Source organism: Pyrus communis, chromosome 2, assembly GCF_041283825.1.
Source record: "Pyrus communis isolate YQ-2024b chromosome 2, ASM4128382v1, whole genome shotgun sequence".
Lineage (NCBI taxonomy): Eukaryota > Viridiplantae > Streptophyta > Magnoliopsida > Rosales > Rosaceae > Pyrus > Pyrus communis.
In genome coordinates this window covers 4,357,555-4,379,879 of record NC_142566.1, presented here as the reverse complement: position 1 = coordinate 4,379,879, position 22,325 = coordinate 4,357,555, and the positions used below count along the sequence as shown (strand labels likewise).

Genomic DNA, 22,325 nt, shown 5'->3' with positions numbered 1-22,325 from the left:
ATGTTCTTCTTCCTTCACAATTCTATCAAAAATTATATTATGTGCTCATGGGCACATAACTAGGTCTCACTTGTTGGAAGTATGCCCACAAAGCCACTCATTTGATGTAATAGCTTTTGAAATACTTATTGTGTTAAACTATTATATGTTTAATGAAGGACAAAGCTTATTGTTAATCACTATTTATTGTATTATGTGTTTAAGCAATATGGGAATCCAAGAAATGTATTTAATCTAAGAGAGAAGTGATCTAAGTAAGTTAGATTAACGAGACCTTTCTCTTATGTTCATTCCTAAAACGTTCCTAACCATAGGATTACCAATTGGGCATTGACAATCTGCTAAGATTAGTATGTGTTATGTTAACTCACATGTGAGTATGACTAGTCTCAAGTCATTTAGTATTGGGCACTGAGACAAACACATAAGTGCTCAAAATAGTAATCGAGTACACTGAACTACGATAAAAAAAGAGTTCGAACATACATGTCATGTAAGAACTCGTAAGTTGCAATATGCAAAGTAGTCCTTTGACTTGAGGCATCATAGATGTCTAATGGTTAGGTCCTGGATCTTTGATCATGTCAAAGGTATTCCATCAAGAGTGTCCACGATATTGTTGGGGTCAAGCTATCTAGTCATATAGGCATATGAATGCACAACAAGGGATCTCTAACCTTCCATGGTGGAGGGAGAATACTCTGAGATATGATTTGGGAGTCTTTGGCCAAAGCATATGAATATGACTTAGGAAGTTTGTTCCAAATCATACTCAATTGAATCATATAGAGAAGTATCACATTAGATAGTAGACATGAAACAAACTATTACTCTAACAATGTGATTAAGAGTATTGTATTAGAGAATGACCATATTGCATTGTAATTGTAACTGGATAGGTTCTCCAACCACTTCTACTTAGCTTGGGTAGCCATGACATACTACTAGGTATCACTAATGGCTGAAGATTAGCAAACACTAATCTTCAGCAAAGGGAGAATTGAAATGTAGTTTCAATTCGCAATCGATCATTAAGAGTAACAATCACCCACTACCTCGCTAATTGGAACCTAATGGATCGTACACCGAGTAAGGATGAAAGTGAAGAAATATAAATGAGATGGATAAGCAATTAAATGGTTTAACTGAGAATGGTCAAGATTAATTAATTAATTAACTTGCAATTAAATGGTTTAATTAAGAATGGTCAAGATTAATTAATTAGTTAATTAATTATACAAAAGGTTCGATTGGGCTTTCAAGTTAGTTTCGGGTCTCGGGGCCCAAAAGGGTTTTGGTCCACAAGGCCCATTATGTTTAAGTTGTATTACAATTAAAACAAAATGGGCAAATAGCTCAATAACTAAAGGATGGCTGGCCATAGGGTGAGTGGTAGTGAACTTGGCATAATTGCAAGTGTGCCACTCAAATGTGAGGTGCTATAAAAGAAACTTTATAGCTTTACCACATCAAGTTTTTTCTTTGAGGCAAAAGAGCAAAACTCTTTCTCTTTGTCTTCCAAAGAGGCCGGCCACACTTAGAGAAAAATAGCTAGCAATCTTCCTTCCTCTAAGTCATCCATTTCATCTTCATACCTCATCCTTGGTGTGGAGACTTAGAGACACCAAACTTTTGGTGTTCTTGAAGTTCCTCTCCTCAAATCCTCAAGGAGCAAAGGAGAAGCTAAAAAGCAACCATCCAAATAAGCAAAGGAGGTGACTTGAAGGCCCTTTACTTGGGTGAATCCCTTGTGTAAACAAGGATGAGCTTCAAGAGTAATGAAAATCAAACTCTCTCTTCTCTTTAATTTGTTAAAGAGTCTTTTGGTTCACCATTCGCTAGGCTTTGAAAGTCATGAGTTTTAGAATTGTTTTGAATGCATGCATACTTTAAAGTGTTATTAGTTTGCTTATGTGTTCAAATATTCTTACATGTTCTTAGTTAGGACAAATTTTTCCTTCATCACTAGCCTAATTAAATATTGTCATGTAGATTAAATAATCTTATTATCTAATCGTAACATAATGTTATACCATCTTATGTAGACAACCACATCACTTAAAATGATATGAATTTTTATTCAACTAAAAATAATTACAAAACCATAAAAAAAAAATAAAAAAATAGAGAAGAAAAGAACAAAAACGAAAAAACCCTGAATCCTAGCAAATGTGAAACTGTTTCTTCTGTCGTCCTTTTCTCCCCCTTTCACCTACCCTTTCTCAGTCACCATCTTCCTTACGCCCTACGATTGCCAAGCGTTTATTGTTGTTTTTTTAGTGAATTACCCCTTTTTTTTTTTCTTTTTTTTTTTTGTGAGTTTATGTTATTTTATTCATTCTCCATTGTCGTTTCTGTAAGTGGAGGCAAATTGGAGGCGAGAATAATTTGGTTTTCAAAGAAAAAAATTGAACGTCATTCATGAACTGATGTTTATGCAACAAACCAATTTAAAAATAATAAAACTAGAATAAAAATAATGGTAGCAAACAGCAACTACAATGGTGAAGAATAAGAAGCCAATTAAAAAGATGAATACAACAAAAGTACAATAATCAAAATGATTAAGGATTAACCAAATAGAAAATAGTCTGCAACAATGGAGAATGAAAGCAATGGCATACAGACTCACAAAAAAAGAAGAAAAAAATTCAACGAAAAAAATAACAATCAATGCTTACCAATAATCAAAACAGAGAGAGTTGTGGGAGCAGTGTTCTCTTAGGGTGTAGGGAAGATGGTAACTAAGAAAAGATAGGCAAATGAAGGAGAAGGAGAGGACATCATATGAAGAAACGTGAAGTTTCACATTTGCTTGACAACTAATGGCAAGCTACGGTTATCCACCATTTTCGAAAGTTTCACGTCTGCTAGGTTTCACTGTTTTAGGATTTCTCCTAATTTTTTTTCTTTTTAATTGAATAAAAATTGATATCATTGTATGTGACTGTCCACCTAGGATGTCATAACATTATGTTATAAATAGATAGATTAGGATCATCTCCAGATCAATTACATCTGGATCCTCGAGATCAACGAATCTTGACCATCCGTAATAGATCGTGCGGCCAGAATCTCTCTTCAACTCGTCTGCTCCTTCCCCTTCCCCTCTCTTCTACAATCAACAACCTCCTTTGTGCTTCATTTTGATCCTAATCGTGGGGGATAGAGACAACACAGTATATTCATTATTCTACAATTGACTTGCACTCCAATCAAACTTTAGTCATCATGTACTTTGACTTGGTTCCTGGCAACTTGTACGTACAAGGATGCCTTTTCATGACCAGTAAACTTGGAATTAACCGCCGGCTTCTGCAAAACAGCATTCAAGGTAGATGTGTGAACAATATGGAATTAGATTCCCCGATCCCGACTATAAGAAAGTGTGTCAAAATGAGCCTCCCGATCTTGATTAAAAAAATAGATGCTGACCTGTCTAGGAAGCTAGAATAACCATCGTTCTGGTTCTTTAATTTCCAAACCATACAGCCATGTTTGATGCATGTGCAGCCAAGTGAAATCATCTGGCCCCTCAGCCTGGTAAAGCCATAACAAATCATCAGTAATATAACTACCAGATTAAAATCTCCCCAAATTATTACATCCTAGATCATCAAGGGTGAAGAAAGTTGAGGTTTCACCCTAAAACTAATTGACAATATAGGGAGTAGCCTAATTACTTATATGCACATGTAAGATCCCCCTCACATCAATGTGAGATTGATTCTCAACCGCGCCCCCTCACGTGTGACGAATTTTCTAAGTCAAATACATGGACAACGCAAACAGGGTGATGTGGAGCACGTGTAGCCGTTGGACTTCATACGTGAAACAACTTGCTTTGATACGATGACATGTGCTCATAAGCAATTGGACTATTCCCCATATTACCAATTGTTTTTATGGTGGAACCTCAACTTTCTTCATGATATCGAGTAGGTTGGCCCGTGTGTAAAGCCCAATGACCACACATGCTCCACGCCATCCAAGTCGTGTTGTCCACGTATTTGGCTTGAAAATTTGCCACATGTGAGGGGCGTGTGAGAATGTGAAAGTAAAAGAGTCCTACATTGGTGAAAAGAGAAATTTGCAAGGGCTTATAAAAGGTTAAACTACTCCCAATATTGCCAATTGGTTTTATGATGAAACCTCCATTTTCTTTAAAGGGACATTAAGTTAAAAGGTTATACCTTCGAACTCATCAAGACTGTAGTCAGACAACATCTCCGCTCGTTCTCTACAACAATCAATCCATCAAACTTTCATCAATAACAATCCATTTCTATCAGAAAACTAAATCATCAAATTCTGCACAATAATTAGCACTCAAAAAATCGTATGCATGATGACTTTTCTAGAGTGCCAATAACAACTCCCTAAATTTTCCCACTTACATTTTCCATGCCCCTTTCAGCTTTAATGTTTCTATTTGGAGTCATCCTTAATTCAAATACTTAATTAATGACTAGCTACCAGTTTTGATACAAATGTAAACATTTCATTCATATTTATTAGATTAACTCATCGTATATATTCTTCCAATTCTTTTTCTATTCTCGAATAAATGCTAGAAAGGAAGCCTCATCTCACCACAGAATTCCCACTTATCAAACTTCACGAGCCATGCGTTTGAGCCAATTTGAACTGAGGATAATCGATCCAACCATATCCAAAATTGTTTTCCCTGCTTATCTCCATGCAACCTTGCCAATGAATCTATGCACTGGTGGATTGGTAGCTCTACTCCGGAGGGATGGACAAAGATACCCGATGAATGCTAAAGAAATGGAAAGAATACAAAAAGAATTCAAGCAGCATCAGTTATTACCGCATCGGTAGTCCACCCTTCATTGCACATAACCAAGACTCTCTTAATTTACAAGACTCAAAATTTACAATAAACCAAGGTGTTTCAAAATTAAATCGCGTCGGGGAAAGAAAGAAAGGAAAAAACAGACAAATCACACTTACAAAGACTGATTTTAAGTTTTGGATATACTCCTCAGATTTCTCTACTTCAGCATGGCGCCATCTCTCATAGAACAAGTAGAATTTGGTTACCTCATGAGCAGGACTGGACATTTCCACTTTGCACTTTCGGAAGTCTTTTAAATCTCTAGGCGATACATTTGGACCAAGATGAAAATGTCCAATGGCTTGTATTATCCCAGCTGCACATCTCTCAGTTGCATGAAGCATATCAGGATTGTCACTCACATTTTCTGCATACCACTGCAACAATTCTTCTTGTGCATTACTCACCTGCATATTCAATTTAACAATTTTTATCCTCATTAATAAGCTAACAATATGATTATGCAAAGAGGGTAAATAATGAACTAATCGTTTATGACCTACATACCATCACACCATACACTTGAGGGAGACTGAAGAGTTCGGCATCATTTCCAGAGTCACCACAAACAAGAGTGTTGTGCGGAAGTCTCCCCTCATTGTTGAATTTCTTTAACAGATATGCAAGAGCTTGTCCTTTATCGGCACGTTTGGGTAAAATGTCCAAATCAATCCCCCTGCTACAAATGATCTTTATGTCTACCTGACCAAATGCGTATAGACAAATCACAGGCTTTAACGAGAGATGCATTCAAATAGTAAAAGCAAATGATTTCAGAGAGTACTATATATATATAGATACATACATACATATAGTGGCACCAGTTTTGAAGATAGGAAACAATTTTCAGTATGCAAGTAGGACAATAACACTTTCAAATGAAGTTGTGAAGTGGAGCCCTAAGGTTTAGAGAAAGAAAACAATTGAGGAAATCTTACCCCACGTCTCTCCAACCGTTGTGATAAAGCATTCATTATTTCCAATGCCATTACCTTGTCAACCTTAAAGCTAACCTTGTGAGGTCGTTGGTGTTTCTCTGCCTGAAATAATCTCATATCATATTTTCAAATGCACAAAGGATTTCATCAACCAGTAAAAACGCAATAATTAATCTAGAGCGCACACTATCTACAATGCAAGAAATTTTTTCCACTAAACTATTCACTTGTTAGACAAGTGTGCTTCCCCTCGCGACACCGAGTAGTTTAGATTAAATTAGAATATTGCCAGAATTATAACTAATTCTGTTAAAGGATCACATTCATCTCCGGATTCTTCTCCTTAATTTATGTTTCATTGTATAAATACGATGAACTTAGATTAAACATAGCAAGGGTCAAGTCCTATGAATGTAATTATTAATTTCTCACTTGGTAACATGTATCTATTGTATTATATAAATGATTTGTACCTGGTGATTTGATCAAGGAACAATATTTCTACATGATATGAGTTTAACTAGGTCTTAGGGTTTGTCTCACCAACACCTCCCAATCCCTCCTCGGTCTAGGTTTTCACTTTTCCTCTTTGTCCCATCTTTCATCATGTCTTCCTGTTCTTCTCCTTCTCTACCCGGGTCCCGGCCCCAACACCACCCAATTTGTCAAACTTATCGAGTCCAATTATCTTATCTGACTTCGTCAGATGAAATCTTTTCTTATTGGTCATGACCTATGGAAATTTGTAGATGGTCTCATGACTCTCATGCCCTCATCCCATTCCACTTCCTACGATCTTCGATTCCAAACACAAAGAAAAACATGGCGACCCTGCTCCCCTTATCCCCAACCCCATTTATCCTCTTTGAGTTCAGCAAGACCAACTCGTGGTCAGATACCTTACCAGTGCTATCTCTGAATTCGTTTTATCTGTCACCATTGGTTAGACTGCCTAGGATGTTTGGAATTGTCTTCACACTCACTTTTCTCAAAGTTCTCTTGCTAGTGAGGCCAATCTTTGCTTTCAACTTCTTGGCATGTCCAAAGGCTCCCAATCTCTTGATGCTTACTTGCAACATGTCAAGTCCATTGCGGATAAACTTGCTTCAATCAATCAGCGATCGCCTACAAATACCCTGTTCTTGCTGTTCTTTGTGGCCTTGGTTCTGAATACTGGATGTTCAATACAGCAATCATCAATGGTTCCCCTTCTACATTTGCCGATCTTCGTCACAAAACTCCTCACCTTCGCGCAGCAAAATCCCAGGTCCAGAAATATGATATGCTCCATTGCAACCGGCTTCCACTCCACTTGCTGCCAGAAAGTTACAGTAAGTGCCTACGATGAATCTCTTTTGCCTTCGCCTACATCATACCGTGAGCTCGTGGGTTCTCTTCAGTATTTGACACTCACCCAGCCAAACCTCTCTTATGTCGTCAACACAGTTGCCCAGTTTATGAGTTCTCCCTGCACCACTTTGATAAGTTATCCTACAGGAATTAGGTGTCCGCTTGCAGTTTCCATGTCTTATTATACCGTGACAACTTACGTGCTATGTACATGGCTGCCAATCCAGTTCACCACTCTCCTACTCAGCATATTGAGCTAGATTATCATTTTATTCAGGAAAAAGTAGATTTTGGAAGTCATCGGGTTTGCTACATTGCCTCTACTGATCAGCCCGCTAATCTCCTCACAAAGGCTCTACATAAGCCTCGCCATGTTCTCCTTTGCTCCAAACTTGTCCGATCTCCATCGTCCAATTTGTGGGGGTGTTAAAGGAACTCCTTAATTTATGTTTCATTATACTATAAATCAAATACGATGAACTTAGATTAAACATAGCAAGGTTTAATTCTTACCAATGTAATTATTAATATTTCATTTGTAGCATACATACATGTATCTATTGTACTATATAAATGATTTATACCTAGTGAACTGATAAAGAATAATATTTCTACAAATTCTATGAAGGAACAAAAAAGGAAAGGTAGTGATATTCACAATTTTTACCTCTCACATCTTTATTAATTTTTGTCCAATTATCCTCTTTAATTTATTCAATCGTTCAACAACAACAACGATAAAGTATTTTCTCACTAAGTGAGATCGGCTAATGAATCATAGAACGTCATTGGGCTTGATTCTGTATCATGTCTTTCGTTAGATCTAAGTACTCTAAGTCTTTTCTTAGAGTTTCTTCCAAAGTCTTCCTAGGTCTTCCTCTACCCCTTCCGCCCTGAACCACTATCCCGTAATCGCATTTTCTAACTGAACCTTTGTTTCACATGTCTAAACCATCATAACTGATTTCCTCTCATCTTTCTATCAATTTTGGCTACTTTTACTTTCCTTCAGATATCCTCATTCCTAATCTTATCATTTCTTGTGTGCCTACATATTTAACGAAACATTCAATTTATCCAATTGATAGATGATAAAAAATTAAGAGAAGTGTGTAAAAGGTAAAAAATTAGGGTTGAGGGAGAACACTACAGAAAAAGGTACCTGAGGAATAAGTTGAGGAAAATGATTAGTTTCTTCAACAACAATGGCTCTATCCCATCTGTGAGTGAGAAACTGTTGCCAACCAAGATCAGGAACCATATCGTCACCACCGCCATACATAATCTCAGTGCCGACGGACAAGATGGTGATGTCGGGGGTTAGCAAGGGTTTCTGATTCCTCAAAGGTTTGTACGTGATGGGTGTTCTTCCAGTGGAATATACGAGCAGAGAATCATGGCGGTAATATGATTCCCACAGCGCATTGAACCTGAGAAGACTCAGATTATCAGGCGCATCATGGTCAACCATGGTGCCGTCAAGATCTGAGACCAGCATCACACGAGCAGAACCATTCAGACGACGATTCATGTTCATCATCTGGGTTGCTAAATGGGTTCAGCACTTCCACTCCAACTTGTCACGCGCAGCTCACCCACCTTGACAGATTGAATTCATTGCTTTCTTCTTGTTGGGTTATACAACTTCTTATTCTTCCTTCTTTCCTTTTCAAACCTTCCAACCTAAAATGTACATTGTGGATTCTTTATTTTATAGAATTGTTATTAGCTATCTCATTTATCATTTCAACTTTCTTAATTAGAAAGAAAAAACAAATACATTTGTGAGCAATGTAGAATAAAATTTTTAGAATGCTAATAACAATTTCTTGATTTAAATTAGAATGTGAAGTGTATGGATTCAATGGTTCAATGATAGGTAAGGCCACTTAGTCCACATTTTATTTTTACATTTTTGGAACACGTGAATTGTACTCTAGTAAGAAAAATGTAAATTTAAAATCCATTCAATTTTCTCTCTTCGATATATTTTTTTTCAACAAAGATAAATTTCATTACCAACAACAAACTTTACAACAAAAAGACCCAAAGCATAAAAACACAAACAAACAACAGTGGCCAACCAAACAAACCAAAAGTTGAGACTCGAATAAAAAGAACACTGAAAGCACTCGGATCCGCTGCATCCTCCGCCATAACCACCAAAACAACCACCTGTAGCAGTGCATGTTGATTCACACAAATCCTTGCCCCTAATCGAGCCTCATCTCTCCTCATTGATTTCAGCATCTAATCTCAAACTTCACTCATTGCACAACCACAAATTACAAAGAATTTGTAGCCAATTGAAAGAAGCTCGTCGGATTCCACGAGCAACACTACCAACAAAGGCAGACAGCAAGACAGCAAAGAGAAGGTGATGGTGCGAGGCACACCTGACCCAGTGAAAGCACTAGATCTGTGATCACCAACTCGACACACCGCAAATCATGGCAAGGCGTGACTGAAACTTAGAAATTGAATGAATATGGATGAGAGACATCAAAGGGGTGAGAAGAAGGCAAATCGGCCAAAGAAAATTGGGGAAAAACAGCGGATGGGAAAAGAGAAGGAGAGAAAAAAAGAAACAAAATAACACCAAACAATCCCAAACTTACAAAGTCCACCTCAAAAAAAAATATAAATATACATTTTTATTCACATTTTTCGACCAAAATAAGTAGTTGAACATTTGCGAATGACCAAAATACAAAATGTTTTACAACCCCTGTGAGGTGGAGATGGTCTAAAATATATGAAATGTGAATGACCACCAAGTACCAACTTCATAACATCAATTATATCGCTTTGTTTATTAATGATTAGGAAATATGAAACACCAATCACTAGTGCTTGAAAAGGTGTTTTCCTTTACTAGAATTAGCCCTGAAAAATGACATTGTACTTGCAGACATGAATACAACATCCTACACGGACGAGGATCGATAAGAGTTCCCCGAGTACACAGCAGCTATTAGCAGCAGCTCGTGCAAAGAGTCCTCATAGTTCCGTTGCACAGGCTATCTGTATGAAATTCGACCCGGGTATCTACCAGGTATCTCAAGTAAGATGGACAGATCTCCCATTCATCTCGCACCATGATGCGCTCTCTATAGACAAGTTAGGATACACTTGATACACTCGAATTCAACTCAAATACCAACTTTGGCAAGCACAGAAACATCATGACCTGAGTGTCCCAGTAAACGGCAATTCAGATACATCTTGTTCTGTATCCATCTTGATAGAATTTAGCAGTTCGAGCTTCTTCTGTTCATGTGCCCTCCTCCTATTAGCTTCAAGGATAATGAGGAGAGCAGTGATATCAGCAGGGCTCACCCCACCAACTCTGCTGGCTTGACCAACGGTCTGTGGCCTCACCTGAAAGCTTGATTTGTTTCATTAAAACTGAATGAAACATATTGCCAACAAGTCAATACATTTAGGCGTCTATGTGTATAAAATGACATAAATAAAAGGGTAAAAATAGAATAGGAGTTTGGGACTACAGCTATTTTGTCTAAAATATGAAAAGCATATTAATTTCTGCCACATCAGATTTCCGGACATATTGGTAAAAAGGTTATGCCATAATAAAATTATATATGGTGCACACCTTGGAGAGCTTCTCGCGTGATTCAAGAGATAAAGTTGTTATTGAATGGTAATCTAAGTCCTCTGGAAGTAATCTATGCTGTTGATGGACCATCTAAATACAGAAGAGTTGGACAATATGAGATTTTGGATAAAGAAAAATTAAAAATTGCTAAGCATATACCGCCAAAAATAGGAAATAAATCAGTGAGTTGCATGATTTAAAGTACTGACGAAGGCTATTGAAACACATAATAGTTCCTCACTTGTTGGAGTTGGCTCTGTTGTCGCTGAATGAAGCCCGCATACTTGATGTCAATCTCCACACATTCTTTTTCTATTCTAGACAACAGTTCATTCCCAAAACCATGCTTATCAAGAACTTTATATTCTATGTGTGGTTTCTTCAGAAGACTCTCCAAAGTTGTAAAGTCCTTCACTGGCTGACTAGAAAGACGAGTAACATCAGCTGCTATTTCCCCTCCTGAAAGAAGCACAAAATAATAACTATAAGTTTCAGTTATGTCTCAAAATCCACAGATCGCAGTTTATTCGATTTTTTTAAATTCAACCCAACTTAGAAGGAATAAATAATAGGGCAAAAACGGACATGGTATTGCATCAACCAACCCAAGCCCAGTTTTGCCCATAGCTTAATCCTAAGGAACATAGTGTAAGCTTATAAGCAAAGCGTACGACTATGAGGTGCATCACGTGCGTCCCAACACGTGCTTTTAAACACTGGCCATGCTAGATTATAGGGTGGGTTATAGAGCACAACAGATGCTTGCATGAACAGAGGGTGAATTATATTTATATGCTTACCTTGTTAACAAAATTAAACAAAAGCAAAATATTGGCATCAACTGAAAAAATGAACTAAAGAAATTGTAAGGTTAACACATCGAGTTGAAATCAGGGCCAACTGAAACTTCCGGTAAACTAGATGGGGAAAATGTACTTCAGCTTGATAATTTAACTAAAAATGCCAGCTCGAGCAAACCAAAGTATACAACAGTATACAACAATGCTAAAAGTGTAAAGAGGTTACAAAACTTAAGAAGAACTAGATAAAGATGAAAACCTGAAATTCTGACACTTTTCAATCGCTTCTTTTCTTCTGAAATTCGAGCCTGTTTGTCCTGGTATAGTTTCCATCGTCTATCATCTATTAACCCAATGTCACGCCCCAATGGTGTGAGACGGCTATCAGCATTATCAGATCGGAGAAGTAACCGGTGCTCTGATCGACTTTATTGGAAATTAAAAAAAAAAGGATGTTATGGAATGTCAAACCAACTTGAAAATCTACAGATGAATTATAAACTTGTTTCAAGCTATGAAGAATTAACTGATGCTAAGAAGATAAATCAAACTATCTATGATTGGTATTCTGCCCATGACATCTAGAGGTAGCAGTGCCCCTTAACACTCCCAGGTTTCTTGTGTGTAGAAGCCTAGAAGGGCACAATGATTTCTACTGCTATTGTTTAACTTCCAAAAATTGAGCATTTTCGTACTGCCATATGGTTGCTCATCCTTGTTCCTTGAAAATCGATGGGGAGGCCAGCGATCTACAACAGGGCAGTGATACCCACAAGTTTGCTGAACCTCTTGGTGGTCACGTTATGCTCAACCCTTATGAAGCCTATGCCCAGGGAGAAAAGGCATCATAAAGGTCAAGCATAACGGCACCACCAAGAGGTTCAAAAATAAAACTTAATTGTAATGCTACTCCCAGCCTTAAAGGATCATTTCTTTTTCTCTATTGTAACAAATATCTCATTACTTTCTAGACAACAAGCACTTCCATAATACATGGAGTTACTTTAACACAGCCAACTGATGTCATAAAAAGAACAAACTATTCTACTAAACAAATGATGTAGCCACGTAGAAAGTGTTATATTTAGAAAGACTGTTCAAAAGAATCTAAACTACACAATTAAACAGTCTTCCAAGTTCTGCTTCTATCTTCCAAAAACATTCACATGAACACTTAGGAAGTGAAGTGATTATGTCGAACCATCAAACATGCAACCTCAACCACCCACCAAATTAACTTCACTCCAAGTATGATTGAAATAACAATGATCTAATATATATTGGGATAATATCAAGATCTCATACCTGGTTAGCATGCGGTAAGGCTCTCGAAGGTCCTTTGTGACCAGATCATCGATCAATGTTCCTATATAACTGCTTTCTCTCTCAAGAACAATGAGGGACTTGCCATCTGAATGTCTGGCAGCATTGATACCAGAAATAATGCCCTTCAGAAAAGCATAAACAAGCATGAGGCGATAACTTTTTTTTAGAATAACACAATAACTGTATTAGCACCTTTTAACCCAGCACATAAAACCTATTGGCAATATGAGGAGTAACCAGCTCCTTATAAGCACATGCAAGGTCCCTCCTTTCCCAGATGTAGGATTCAATCTCAACAATAAATGCCTAATACGTGACTCTTTCAAATATACAGTTGTATCGATAACTACAGATAGATTGTATTTCACTCTACACCAACTGAATAAAGGTACTCTAAATAATTACTTGTGCTGCAGCCTCCTCATAGCCTGTAGTCCCATTTATTTGACCAGAGAAGAAAAGCCCATCAATTTTCTTTGTCATAAGAGACCTAGAACATTGATGAGCAGGCAAGAAGTCATATTCTACAGCATAAGCAGGCCTCAGCATTGAACAATTTTCAAGCCCAGGCAAAGTCCTCAAGAGTGGTAACTGTAGTCTCTCTGGTAAACCAGTTGAGAATCCCTGTGTGAAAAAGGAAAGAAAAGATGTTTATAAAAAGCATCTATATAACACATATTATAAGACATTGATACTCAGTATCATCTGCTATGGTTAATCTGGTAAAAACTTGACAAAAATTCGGGTATCTATTTGTATTCATCAAAGATAAGTTGATGGAGAGAGAATATATCAAAGGGCACTAGCCATTCAGTTAAGTCATTATATTTATATTCCTTCTTTTCATCTAATGCAAAGAAGACAAAAGGTGAATGCAACCATACCTGCACATAAAGCTCCGGCACATCTCGGCCCTCTGGTTCAAGAAAAATTTGATGGGACTCTTTATCCTGGAACCGAACAATCTAAAGCCAAAAAAATACGCCAAAATGACGTCAGGAAGCTCCTCTTGATAGGAAAGAAGAAGATTGGAAGAATGTTTTTTTATCAATGTTCCACAGGAAGCTTCTCTTGATAGCCAATTAAACAAGTGAAGGATTGCAAGTTGTTGGAAACCATGTTTAACACGTCTGATTTTACTTTCCCATCATACTTCATTAGATTTTACTACTCTTTGACCCTTAGCAGTATTCTACATGTTTCTAATAAAATGTGTTTGGATAGTCTCTATCTATAGTGTTTTCCCCGCCTTTAAAGGAGAAACTAAAGAGTTTCCATAACAATCAGAATGATAATTCCTAAATGGTGCATCATGTATGGAAAGGATGTGCATATAGCATGCATCCCAGGCCTTGCTTGTCCTAACAGCTTCAGATACAAGCAAATTTTAGTATGTTGCCCCAACTGAGGCAGAGCAACCAGAGAATATTGATATCTGGATGCAAACTATTACGGATGTTATTTGCATATGGAACTATAGCAATGGGCCATCAATTGCCATTATCTTTGGAATAATTTCACTCATTTATGGCCACATTTCCTAGGCCTATAAAAGGATGCTTTAACATCATTTGGAGAATACCTCTTTATTTCTCACTTTCTCCTTAAGAGTTGCAGTTCTAGCCAGTGCGTGCGATAGTGAGATATTATCTAGTAAATTCATTCCGGACTTCCAATTATAGTAAAAGGCAGCATACTTTTCTTCCCGTGGATGTAAGTCTCTCACATAGAGACTTTGTGCTCTCTTTTTTTCTTAAATAATAATCATGCATTCATTCATTGAACCAGATTACAATAAAATTAAGTATGAAAGTGTCAAGACTCAAAACTATGTTGCTTTTTATGATACTAGAACAGTACGGTTCACTCGGTGATGCAATTATAGTTTAAAGGGCCCAACTTCATATAAAATAATTAAAAAACTAATAACATCTGGTGCTGCCAAAAAAATTATCTCAGTACAAGTTCAATTTCAACTTACCTTGTCTTCAATTGAAGGGCAATACCTAGGCCCCTTCGCCTCAACCCATCCTCCATAAGTAGGAGTTTCACGCAAGTTGTCTTTGATTAGTTGGTGAGTGCTCTTTGTAGTACGCGTAAGATAGCAGCACATTTGTTCCCTTTCAATATGGACATCAAGATCAAAACTAAACCAGCCAACCTGTTAACCATCAATTCAAATTTAGGACGCAATTCTCAACAAAACTAATTGTTCTAACTATTAACCACTGAAAAGAAAAAGTAAACGTTATTGTAATCTGGCTCATTATGATTAGAATCCAATCAATATATGGGGGTGGGGGGAGGATATACAAGATGAATAATGAATGCAAATATTTCTTCTCAATTTCAATATGAGGCTTAATCAGCACGCCTTAAGGTCCATTTGCACCAGCTGCATTTCTGTACCAACCCTCACCGCAGTGCCCAGCCAGTGTCGTCTGATGAATCTAAATGCAGTCACTTCTCACCAGTCGCCAACAACCTCCCAAGTGCCAGAAAATATCAAAAAGCACACAGATCTTAAAGCAAAAGAAGAAGGAACAGCACTGATTACACCAAATGATAGCCGTTCCTTTAACTCATGCAAATTAGCCACATATTCCTTAGCCTTTCAAATCCAGAATCTAAAGCCTTATAATGATAGAAGTCTAAAATATATGTCACCAAATTAGATTTCCAAAACCTAAATTAGAGTTCCAGGCCAGAATCATAAAAATGAACCTGCTCAAGCCTGTCTTAAACCCCAAACCCTTTTGACCGGAAAACAAAAAGACCTTAAACCCATCTCATAATGCCTTGTTGACTTTACTCCAGACACCACCTTAAGCTCAAAATGACAATCTTTTCCCCAGTTTCTAAACCAAATGGCCCCAACAAATAAACTTCTTCCCTGAAAACAGTTATTTAATTTACTGTCCTATCTCAGATTAGAAACAGACCCTCTGGTTCCATGTGTGAGTCATAAATTCAGTGGAGATACTTTTGCCTAGTCCAGAAAAAAGAACCAAACAGTCAAGTCTTTATCTTGGAACTTGCCATCCTGTCAGAAGCAAAGTATGGGACCCAGGTCTGGTGTATACCTTGTGTGGATGCAAGCCAAAATGACATTAAATATTTTTAACATCTACTTGAATGGCAAGAGTGCAGAGCACAAATTAAAATTATGAGTATCGCACAACCAATATACAGAACCTACATATGGGATTAAATAGATGGACCTCTTCATCGCCATGTTGTGGTTCCAATCCAGAAAAATCAACAGTGCGACGGTCCACACGCGCTGGGGTTCCAGTCTTTAATCGATCAGTCTCAAATCCAAGGCACTGTAAATTTTCAGTCAGTCCGAGTGAAGCTGATTCGCCAGCTCTTCCTGCAGGCATAGAAGTTCTACCAACCCAAATTTTACCACTCATAAATGTGCCCGTCGTGAGAATAACTGAAGGAGCGTAGAAGTTCATCCCAAAAAATGTTTGCACACCTTCAATATTGTCATTCTTTCCTAATAAGATATCTGTCACCATTGCCTCTCGAATTGAAAGGTTTGGTGTGCTGCAAAACGAAAGCAAATCAAGCTAGTTAATATATGGAAAGACTTAGCCACAACAAAGATATGCAACATGAGAATAACTGAATAAGTGTGATAATTGTGCTATGTTTTGGCTTTTAAAAAAAAAAAAAAAAAGAATAAGAAAGGAGAATAAGGCCTTCCAGAGTGATTCAGGTGAGTTTGATTTCTACAACACTATAGTAGTGTGAGTCTGACGGAGGTGAGTTCTCTTTCGAATGGTTAACCATTTATTGTATAGGAACCACACTCATGAGTTTAATATATTGAAATCAAGAATTGGAATTGAAAATAAAATATTGGGAGGAGAAAAGGAGGAGGAGGAGGAGGAGGAGGAGGAGGAGGAGGAGGAGGGGGTGGTTGATATCCCTATCCACCCCATTATAGGAGTTCTGAGAAGTTGAAATTCTGTTCTTTTATGTTTGACTGATTTTTTTAATGCAGAAAGTCTAATTTACTCCTACATTTATCAAAAAAATGGATGGAGTTAACAAAAATGACCAAAAAGCCACACAAGAGTTTGAGGACCATATAAAATAAAATAAAAACTTCAGAGACGAAAATGAAACTTGGGGACAAGTTTGAAGACCATTTTTGTAGTTAACCTAAACAGGAATAAATGAAGCAATCATAGGTAGATTACTACCTCAAATAGTCAACTACTTTTAAAACTAAAACGGATAGGAATTAATGATTTTCAGTATAATAAATAATATGAGACAACGTGAGTTTTGGCAAGGGCACATGAATATATCCTTCTAGGAAGGATTGCATTACAAGCTTCACAAAAGAAAAATGAAGACTCATCATTACTTGGAACTTACCTAGATAATCTTGCACTATTCATGTCTTTCTTTTCCTTTCTTATTCATTTCCCTTCTTTCTTTTTTTAAGAGTGATATCATTTAACATGCTAGGTCCAACCGTATAGTTTTATTTCATTTTATAAATGAAAGAATCTAGTACGATGTCATTCAGTCAGCCACATGGAATGCATGGGAACAGAAATCCTTAACACGAGTTTAACATCAAAATTCACACCAAATTGAACTTTTAACCTGTCAAGAATCATGCTAAGTTACGTCATTTTCAAAGCTAATTCATGTCCATACCAAATGCATAAAAATATAGAAACATATCAAATGCATACTCATATAACCAGTAGTAATCTGACAAAGATTTAGACGAAAGCTTCAATATAAGCCCTGAGATCAGACATGAAGATGCATCTCACTCACTCTCACTCATTATGCATATGCAGTCATTTATATCTAACCTCACATCTGAAATGCAAGCCCTTAACGTAGCTCCCTAATTTAGGTCCTCATTAGAACGTTTTCCATCTAGTTTTTTATTTTTTTTTTATTTTTTTATTTTTATTTTTATTTTTATATCACATTACTTCTTTTTCATTTTGGGATTTCGTTTGTTTCCCATAGCCTAAAGTTGAGCAATATTTTTATCCCAAAAAAGTTAATTTCATGTACACAATTCAGCTGCTTTTACAACTTTTATCCAATTGCTTCTAATGTTTGGCTGCATCAGTTGGCTGTACTGAAGGAGACATCTCAGAAGGAGAGAAATGTGTGTTTGCCGTACTGGGGCAAATGCTGACAACAGCATCACTATAATCTTAAATACCTTCTAATGCTGGATTGCACAGCCAAAATAATAGCATATTTTCGTAATTCAACCTAGAAACAAAAAAGAAGTGGATATATTTGATACTAAAGCATGCATTTACAGGGAAAAGCTATTACATTTCAAACTGCGATAATTCAAAAAATAAAACCATACTCCAATTCAAGCAATCATGATTCAGAAATAGCAACACATCCATAAGAGCCAGACCATGAAGTGGTTGTTATTAAAGTATAAAGATTGGATAAAGTCAGCCACGTATGAATTTCATGATCATCTATGTGGAAAGAAAAGGTTAAAAAAAGAGAGGAAAATAAACCAAACCACACCACTGTCACTAAAATGACAGTAAAAGAATCATGCAGAAAGATAAAGTAATACTTGCCTCTCTACTATTTTTCTCATTTCCATGGCATATTCCCGTTTATCAGTCTGTGCACGCAATGCCCGAACAGCAGGGCCCCTTGAGGCATTGAGTACACGCTTCTGTAAATAGCACCTAAGCATAAAAATTGAAAATCACTAACAGTTGCAGAGAGTGAAGGTGAAAATGGGGGACTTTAAAGATGAAATGGTAAAAACCAACAAAAACTAGAACACTTAAAAAGCAAAAGCATGAGCAGAAAGAATTACAAATTATCTGAAAAAGATGGGCCAGAAAAAAAAATTGGCAGGAACCTAACAAATATGTATTGAATTTTCATGTTGTTAATATTTTACCATTATCAGAATATATTATGTTTTAACGACCCTAATTAGGGTATGTCGAAATGCCCTAGAGCTTAAGGGCCAGCTCACCCAATGGCAGAGTACCTGAAACAACTTCTTTTTGTCCACAAAGAAAAACAAAAAAAAAAAAATTATAGGAGATGAGAACCAAGATAGTATCTAAAATTATTAGCTTCTCCACTAACCCATGTGGAAATGGACCTTTCACAACATTATAGCTCCCAAAACGCTTTCCCAGAGAGAAAAAAAAAAGGCAAAACTTACCCAGCCATCTGTAGACTATCAGTATTTTATGATCATACTCCCATGATCCCATCTCAAAAAATTATTTACGAATTATAGGCACAGTTACCTAAAATTCAGATTTTTTTTTTTTTTTGTTTTTGTTCTTTTCATTTCTACATTAAGGGCTTGCAATACATAATTACTTAAACCAATACAATCACTTTACTTTTGTACCTGAGCATTTTATGCAATCCTTCTCAATGAGAGTGTCATTTTGACTGTCTCTAATTCTTGCATGTAAATATCCCAAACCCACACCAAAACATACTAAGTTCTTGAAATGTCAGTTCTAAATATGCTCGTCCAAAACAAAACCAATGGCAAGCCACAGGCCCACAGGTATACCCTCAAGCTTCTTAGAAGGGAACATGCAAATATAGGAGATTTTATTGCTTTACCGATCAGAAATCTTCCCAATTTCACCACCAAGGGCATCCACTTCGTGTACAAGTTGAGACTTTGCTGGTCCACCAACTGCTGGGTTGCAGGGCTGCATCGGACATTTTTCATTAAGATGCGCTTTAAATTATCTGTGTCATGATTCTAAAGAACTAAGCAATTTTGCATGCAGTAACATGACTGCACCTCTATTTGTGTGTATGTGTGTGAGAGAGAAAGAGAGAGAACACAATATCAAATCTAAAGATGAGGAATTGCAGGATAATTGAATAAATAAGTTAGAATGCTGCCTCCCAGTTTGTTTGTTTTGCCATATGTATTCCAGATACTACATCTCATTGGTTAACTTTCAATCGGACCAAGAAAAAAAAACCTGCTGAACTTTCTAGTGTAAATCATTATTTTTTTTTTACTGCTCCTTTAGAGGAATTATGAGTTGAAATTCAAATTGAAAACTAATTTCACATATCTAATTTTGAGAAATATAACAAAACTTCTAAATACAATAGGAAAAATATGAGGTTATCAAGAAAAGGCAGAATTAAACCTGCCAAGCAATTCTATCAATATTTAGGGTGAGTAGAAGAGTTTTCGCCCCTAAATGAGCAGATGCTAGGGCAGCTTCACAGCCTGCATGTCCTCCTCCGACCACAATGACATCATATCTTTCATCATGTATCCCATCATCACTTAGACCTGTGAAATGGTGAACAATATAGTGATTAAATTTCACCATTAGTATCGTCAATTCCTAAATTTGTGAATGGTAAACTTAAAAAAGGCCAATGTAAAACTCATACATGTTAAAAAAAGACCACCTCATGCTATTTGTTCAAGGCTAAGAGATTGGAACCAAAAGAATATTTATTATTTTTGTTCAAAATAAATATACTAATAATAATGACACTTTAATTCAAAAAATATATGAAAAATTATTAGAATTTTTTGGGTTTTTTTTACTCTTAAAAAGTACAATAATGTTGAAAAAATCAATATATGGGTTTATTGTGTTTTAACATTGGTGAAGAAAGGCAATTAATTTTTTTCTACTAAATATCATATACAATAATTTATTTAGAATAAGGGGATTTTAGTAATCACAGTGGTTTCATTCCGACTAAGGGGAATTAGTAAGCAACTTATATGGAATCAGTACTATTCCTACTCTGATCCAGAAAATTTGAGTAAACACCTTTAATAGGAATCTGAGTGTGACTCTACCCCATTCCAACTCCTCCTCAATTCCATTCTTCCGATTATTGATTTAGTAAACGAGCCATAATACTATTCCAAATTGAGTAGGTCCCAAACATATGTTGTGGGTTCCAAAAAACAAATATATATATATATATATATATATATATATTACTTCTACAAGGGCAGAAGATAAAAAAACAGAGGCAAAAGAAGCACCACGTCATGCTATATGTTCATACAGATACAAATTCGGGAGAATCATTTGTTCCAAATCGACCTCATGCTATTTGTTCAAGCATCCTACTGGTTATTTGTTGAAATTTAAATTAAAGGCCTTCAGGTACTGTAAATGCAGGATTTTGATATGACATCACCAGCTTGTCTGGATTAGGCAGTCCAAGCTGGTAAGCCCTCAGTGGTTTTGTTGCAGTTATATTTGCCCCAGAGAAGAGTGAGGGCAGTGTTTGAAAAGCTTGTGAGCAAATTTGGTTTGAAGAGAACTTGCCCCTACAAAATCATCTTTGTAAGGGAAGGGAGCCGAAGAGCTCATACACTCTCGCAAGATATTTTTTTCAAATGTGGGATGAAGGCGTTTCCGAGCATTTTCTTCCACCTCTCTTATCCAATTCTAGATCAAACTTGCGTTCCCTAGGCAGGCAGGCACTATGAAATGGGGTATTTCCTTCTCACGCTACTCTTCAAGTCAAACTTGAACTAAAAAGAATACAAAAACTATCTTCGGAGCTCCCTATACAACTCACTCCAACCATAGTCCCTAATCCAGAGAGTAACGATGACTATGAACGAACAAAAATTATTAAAATAGCAAGTTTGCTATTTTAATAATTTTAGGAGCTCCTAGCAGCTTTGCTATTCTAGGAGCACCGAGTGTGATTGAAGATGAATTTTTCCAACTCCTTTCTAAATTTTGTTAGGAGCCCATTAGAAGATACTCCAACCAGATTATTTTGCTTTACAAACAGAGAGAGCATATCACATAATAGTGTTCAACCAAATGAAGACACCGTTAACAGCATAAAGACACTATTTTTGCAAATTAATGTCAGTAAAATATCCAGTTTGGCCAACATTTCAATTGCTGAAATGCACGGGACATGTTCGACAAAATCACTGACTGACAAAGAGAGAGAAGCACAAGCTCATTGGAGCCGTACCTGGAGTGGTCGAGGCGGAGATAGAGAATCGGCGGGAAAAGTTGCAGGTGGAGAAGGAACGGGTGCGGCGGAAGGGAAGGTCACGCGGCCTTAGAATGAGTCGAGCACGATGAAAGAGAGGAGGAGTCGGGAGAGGAGAAGAGGAGAAAGGGAAGTGGCGGGCGAGGCGAGAGAGATGAAGCGTCAGTGCTGGCGTGGTCGCCATTGCTGAATTTCAGAGCGCGTCTTCGCCCTCTCTCTTTCTTATTTGTGCCTTGTGAGAGGCGAAGCAGACAATTTTATTTGGGTCGCATTTGTTACTTAATCTTTAGGTGGAGGCCTACTGAAAATATGCACAACTTCGGTAGGTACTAGCTACTGTATATTACGGTAGTTTCCTGCTGAAACATTTTACATGTTCAGTAACAATTTGTCGAATCTTAAATTTAATGCTTACTATC

General features: G+C 36.9%; 2 protein-coding genes across 7 annotated transcripts; both read right to left on the bottom strand.

Annotated features, from left to right (window-relative positions):
• Positions 1 to 2,769: 2,769 nt before the first annotated feature.
• Positions 2,770 to 9,023, bottom strand: LOC137748190 (sucrose-phosphatase 1). Of its 4 annotated transcripts, XR_015954594.1 has the most exons (9): positions 8,309 to 8,845; positions 5,797 to 5,898; positions 5,366 to 5,560; positions 4,975 to 5,265; positions 4,594 to 4,780; positions 4,194 to 4,240; positions 3,436 to 3,540; positions 3,244 to 3,315; positions 2,962 to 3,152 (listed from the first exon to the last, which is right to left on the bottom strand). XR_015954594.1 is itself a non-coding variant. In XM_068488294.2 (8 exons), exons 1-7 carry the CDS (start codon positions 8,684 to 8,686, stop codon positions 3,448 to 3,450), a joined length of 1,293 nt encoding a protein of 430 aa, XP_068344395.1. In that variant the 5' UTR covers positions 8,687 to 9,023; the 3' UTR covers positions 2,770 to 3,315; positions 3,436 to 3,447. The 4 variants fall into 4 exon arrangements, 2 of the variants coding, with proteins under 2 accessions (XP_068344395.1, XP_068344397.1); XM_068488294.2 differs by having other exon boundaries at positions 2,770 to 3,315; positions 8,309 to 9,023; XR_015954597.1 differs by lacking the exon at positions 5,797 to 5,898 and having other exon boundaries at positions 8,309 to 8,812.
• Positions 9,024 to 9,740: 717 nt separating this feature from the next.
• Positions 9,741 to 22,191, bottom strand: LOC137747505 (uncharacterized). Of its 3 annotated transcripts, none has more exons than XM_088682184.1 (13): positions 21,886 to 22,190; positions 20,061 to 20,209; positions 19,513 to 19,604; positions 18,486 to 18,599; positions 16,113 to 16,443; positions 14,873 to 15,052; positions 13,776 to 13,856; positions 13,297 to 13,515; positions 12,871 to 13,013; positions 11,825 to 11,991; positions 11,007 to 11,224; positions 10,763 to 10,855; positions 9,741 to 10,554 (listed from the first exon to the last, which is right to left on the bottom strand). In XM_088682184.1, the coding sequence occupies exons 1-13, from the start codon at positions 22,088 to 22,090 to the stop codon at positions 10,549 to 10,551; spliced, it is 1,998 nt and encodes a 665-aa protein (XP_088538310.1). In that variant the 5' UTR covers positions 22,091 to 22,190; the 3' UTR covers positions 9,741 to 10,548. The 3 variants fall into 3 exon arrangements, with proteins under 3 accessions (XP_088538310.1, XP_068343729.1, XP_068343730.1); XM_068487628.2 differs by having other exon boundaries at positions 9,741 to 10,527; XM_068487629.2 differs by lacking the exon at positions 10,763 to 10,855 and having other exon boundaries at positions 9,741 to 10,527; positions 21,886 to 22,191.
• Between the last annotated feature and the right edge of the window lie 134 nt (positions 22,192 to 22,325).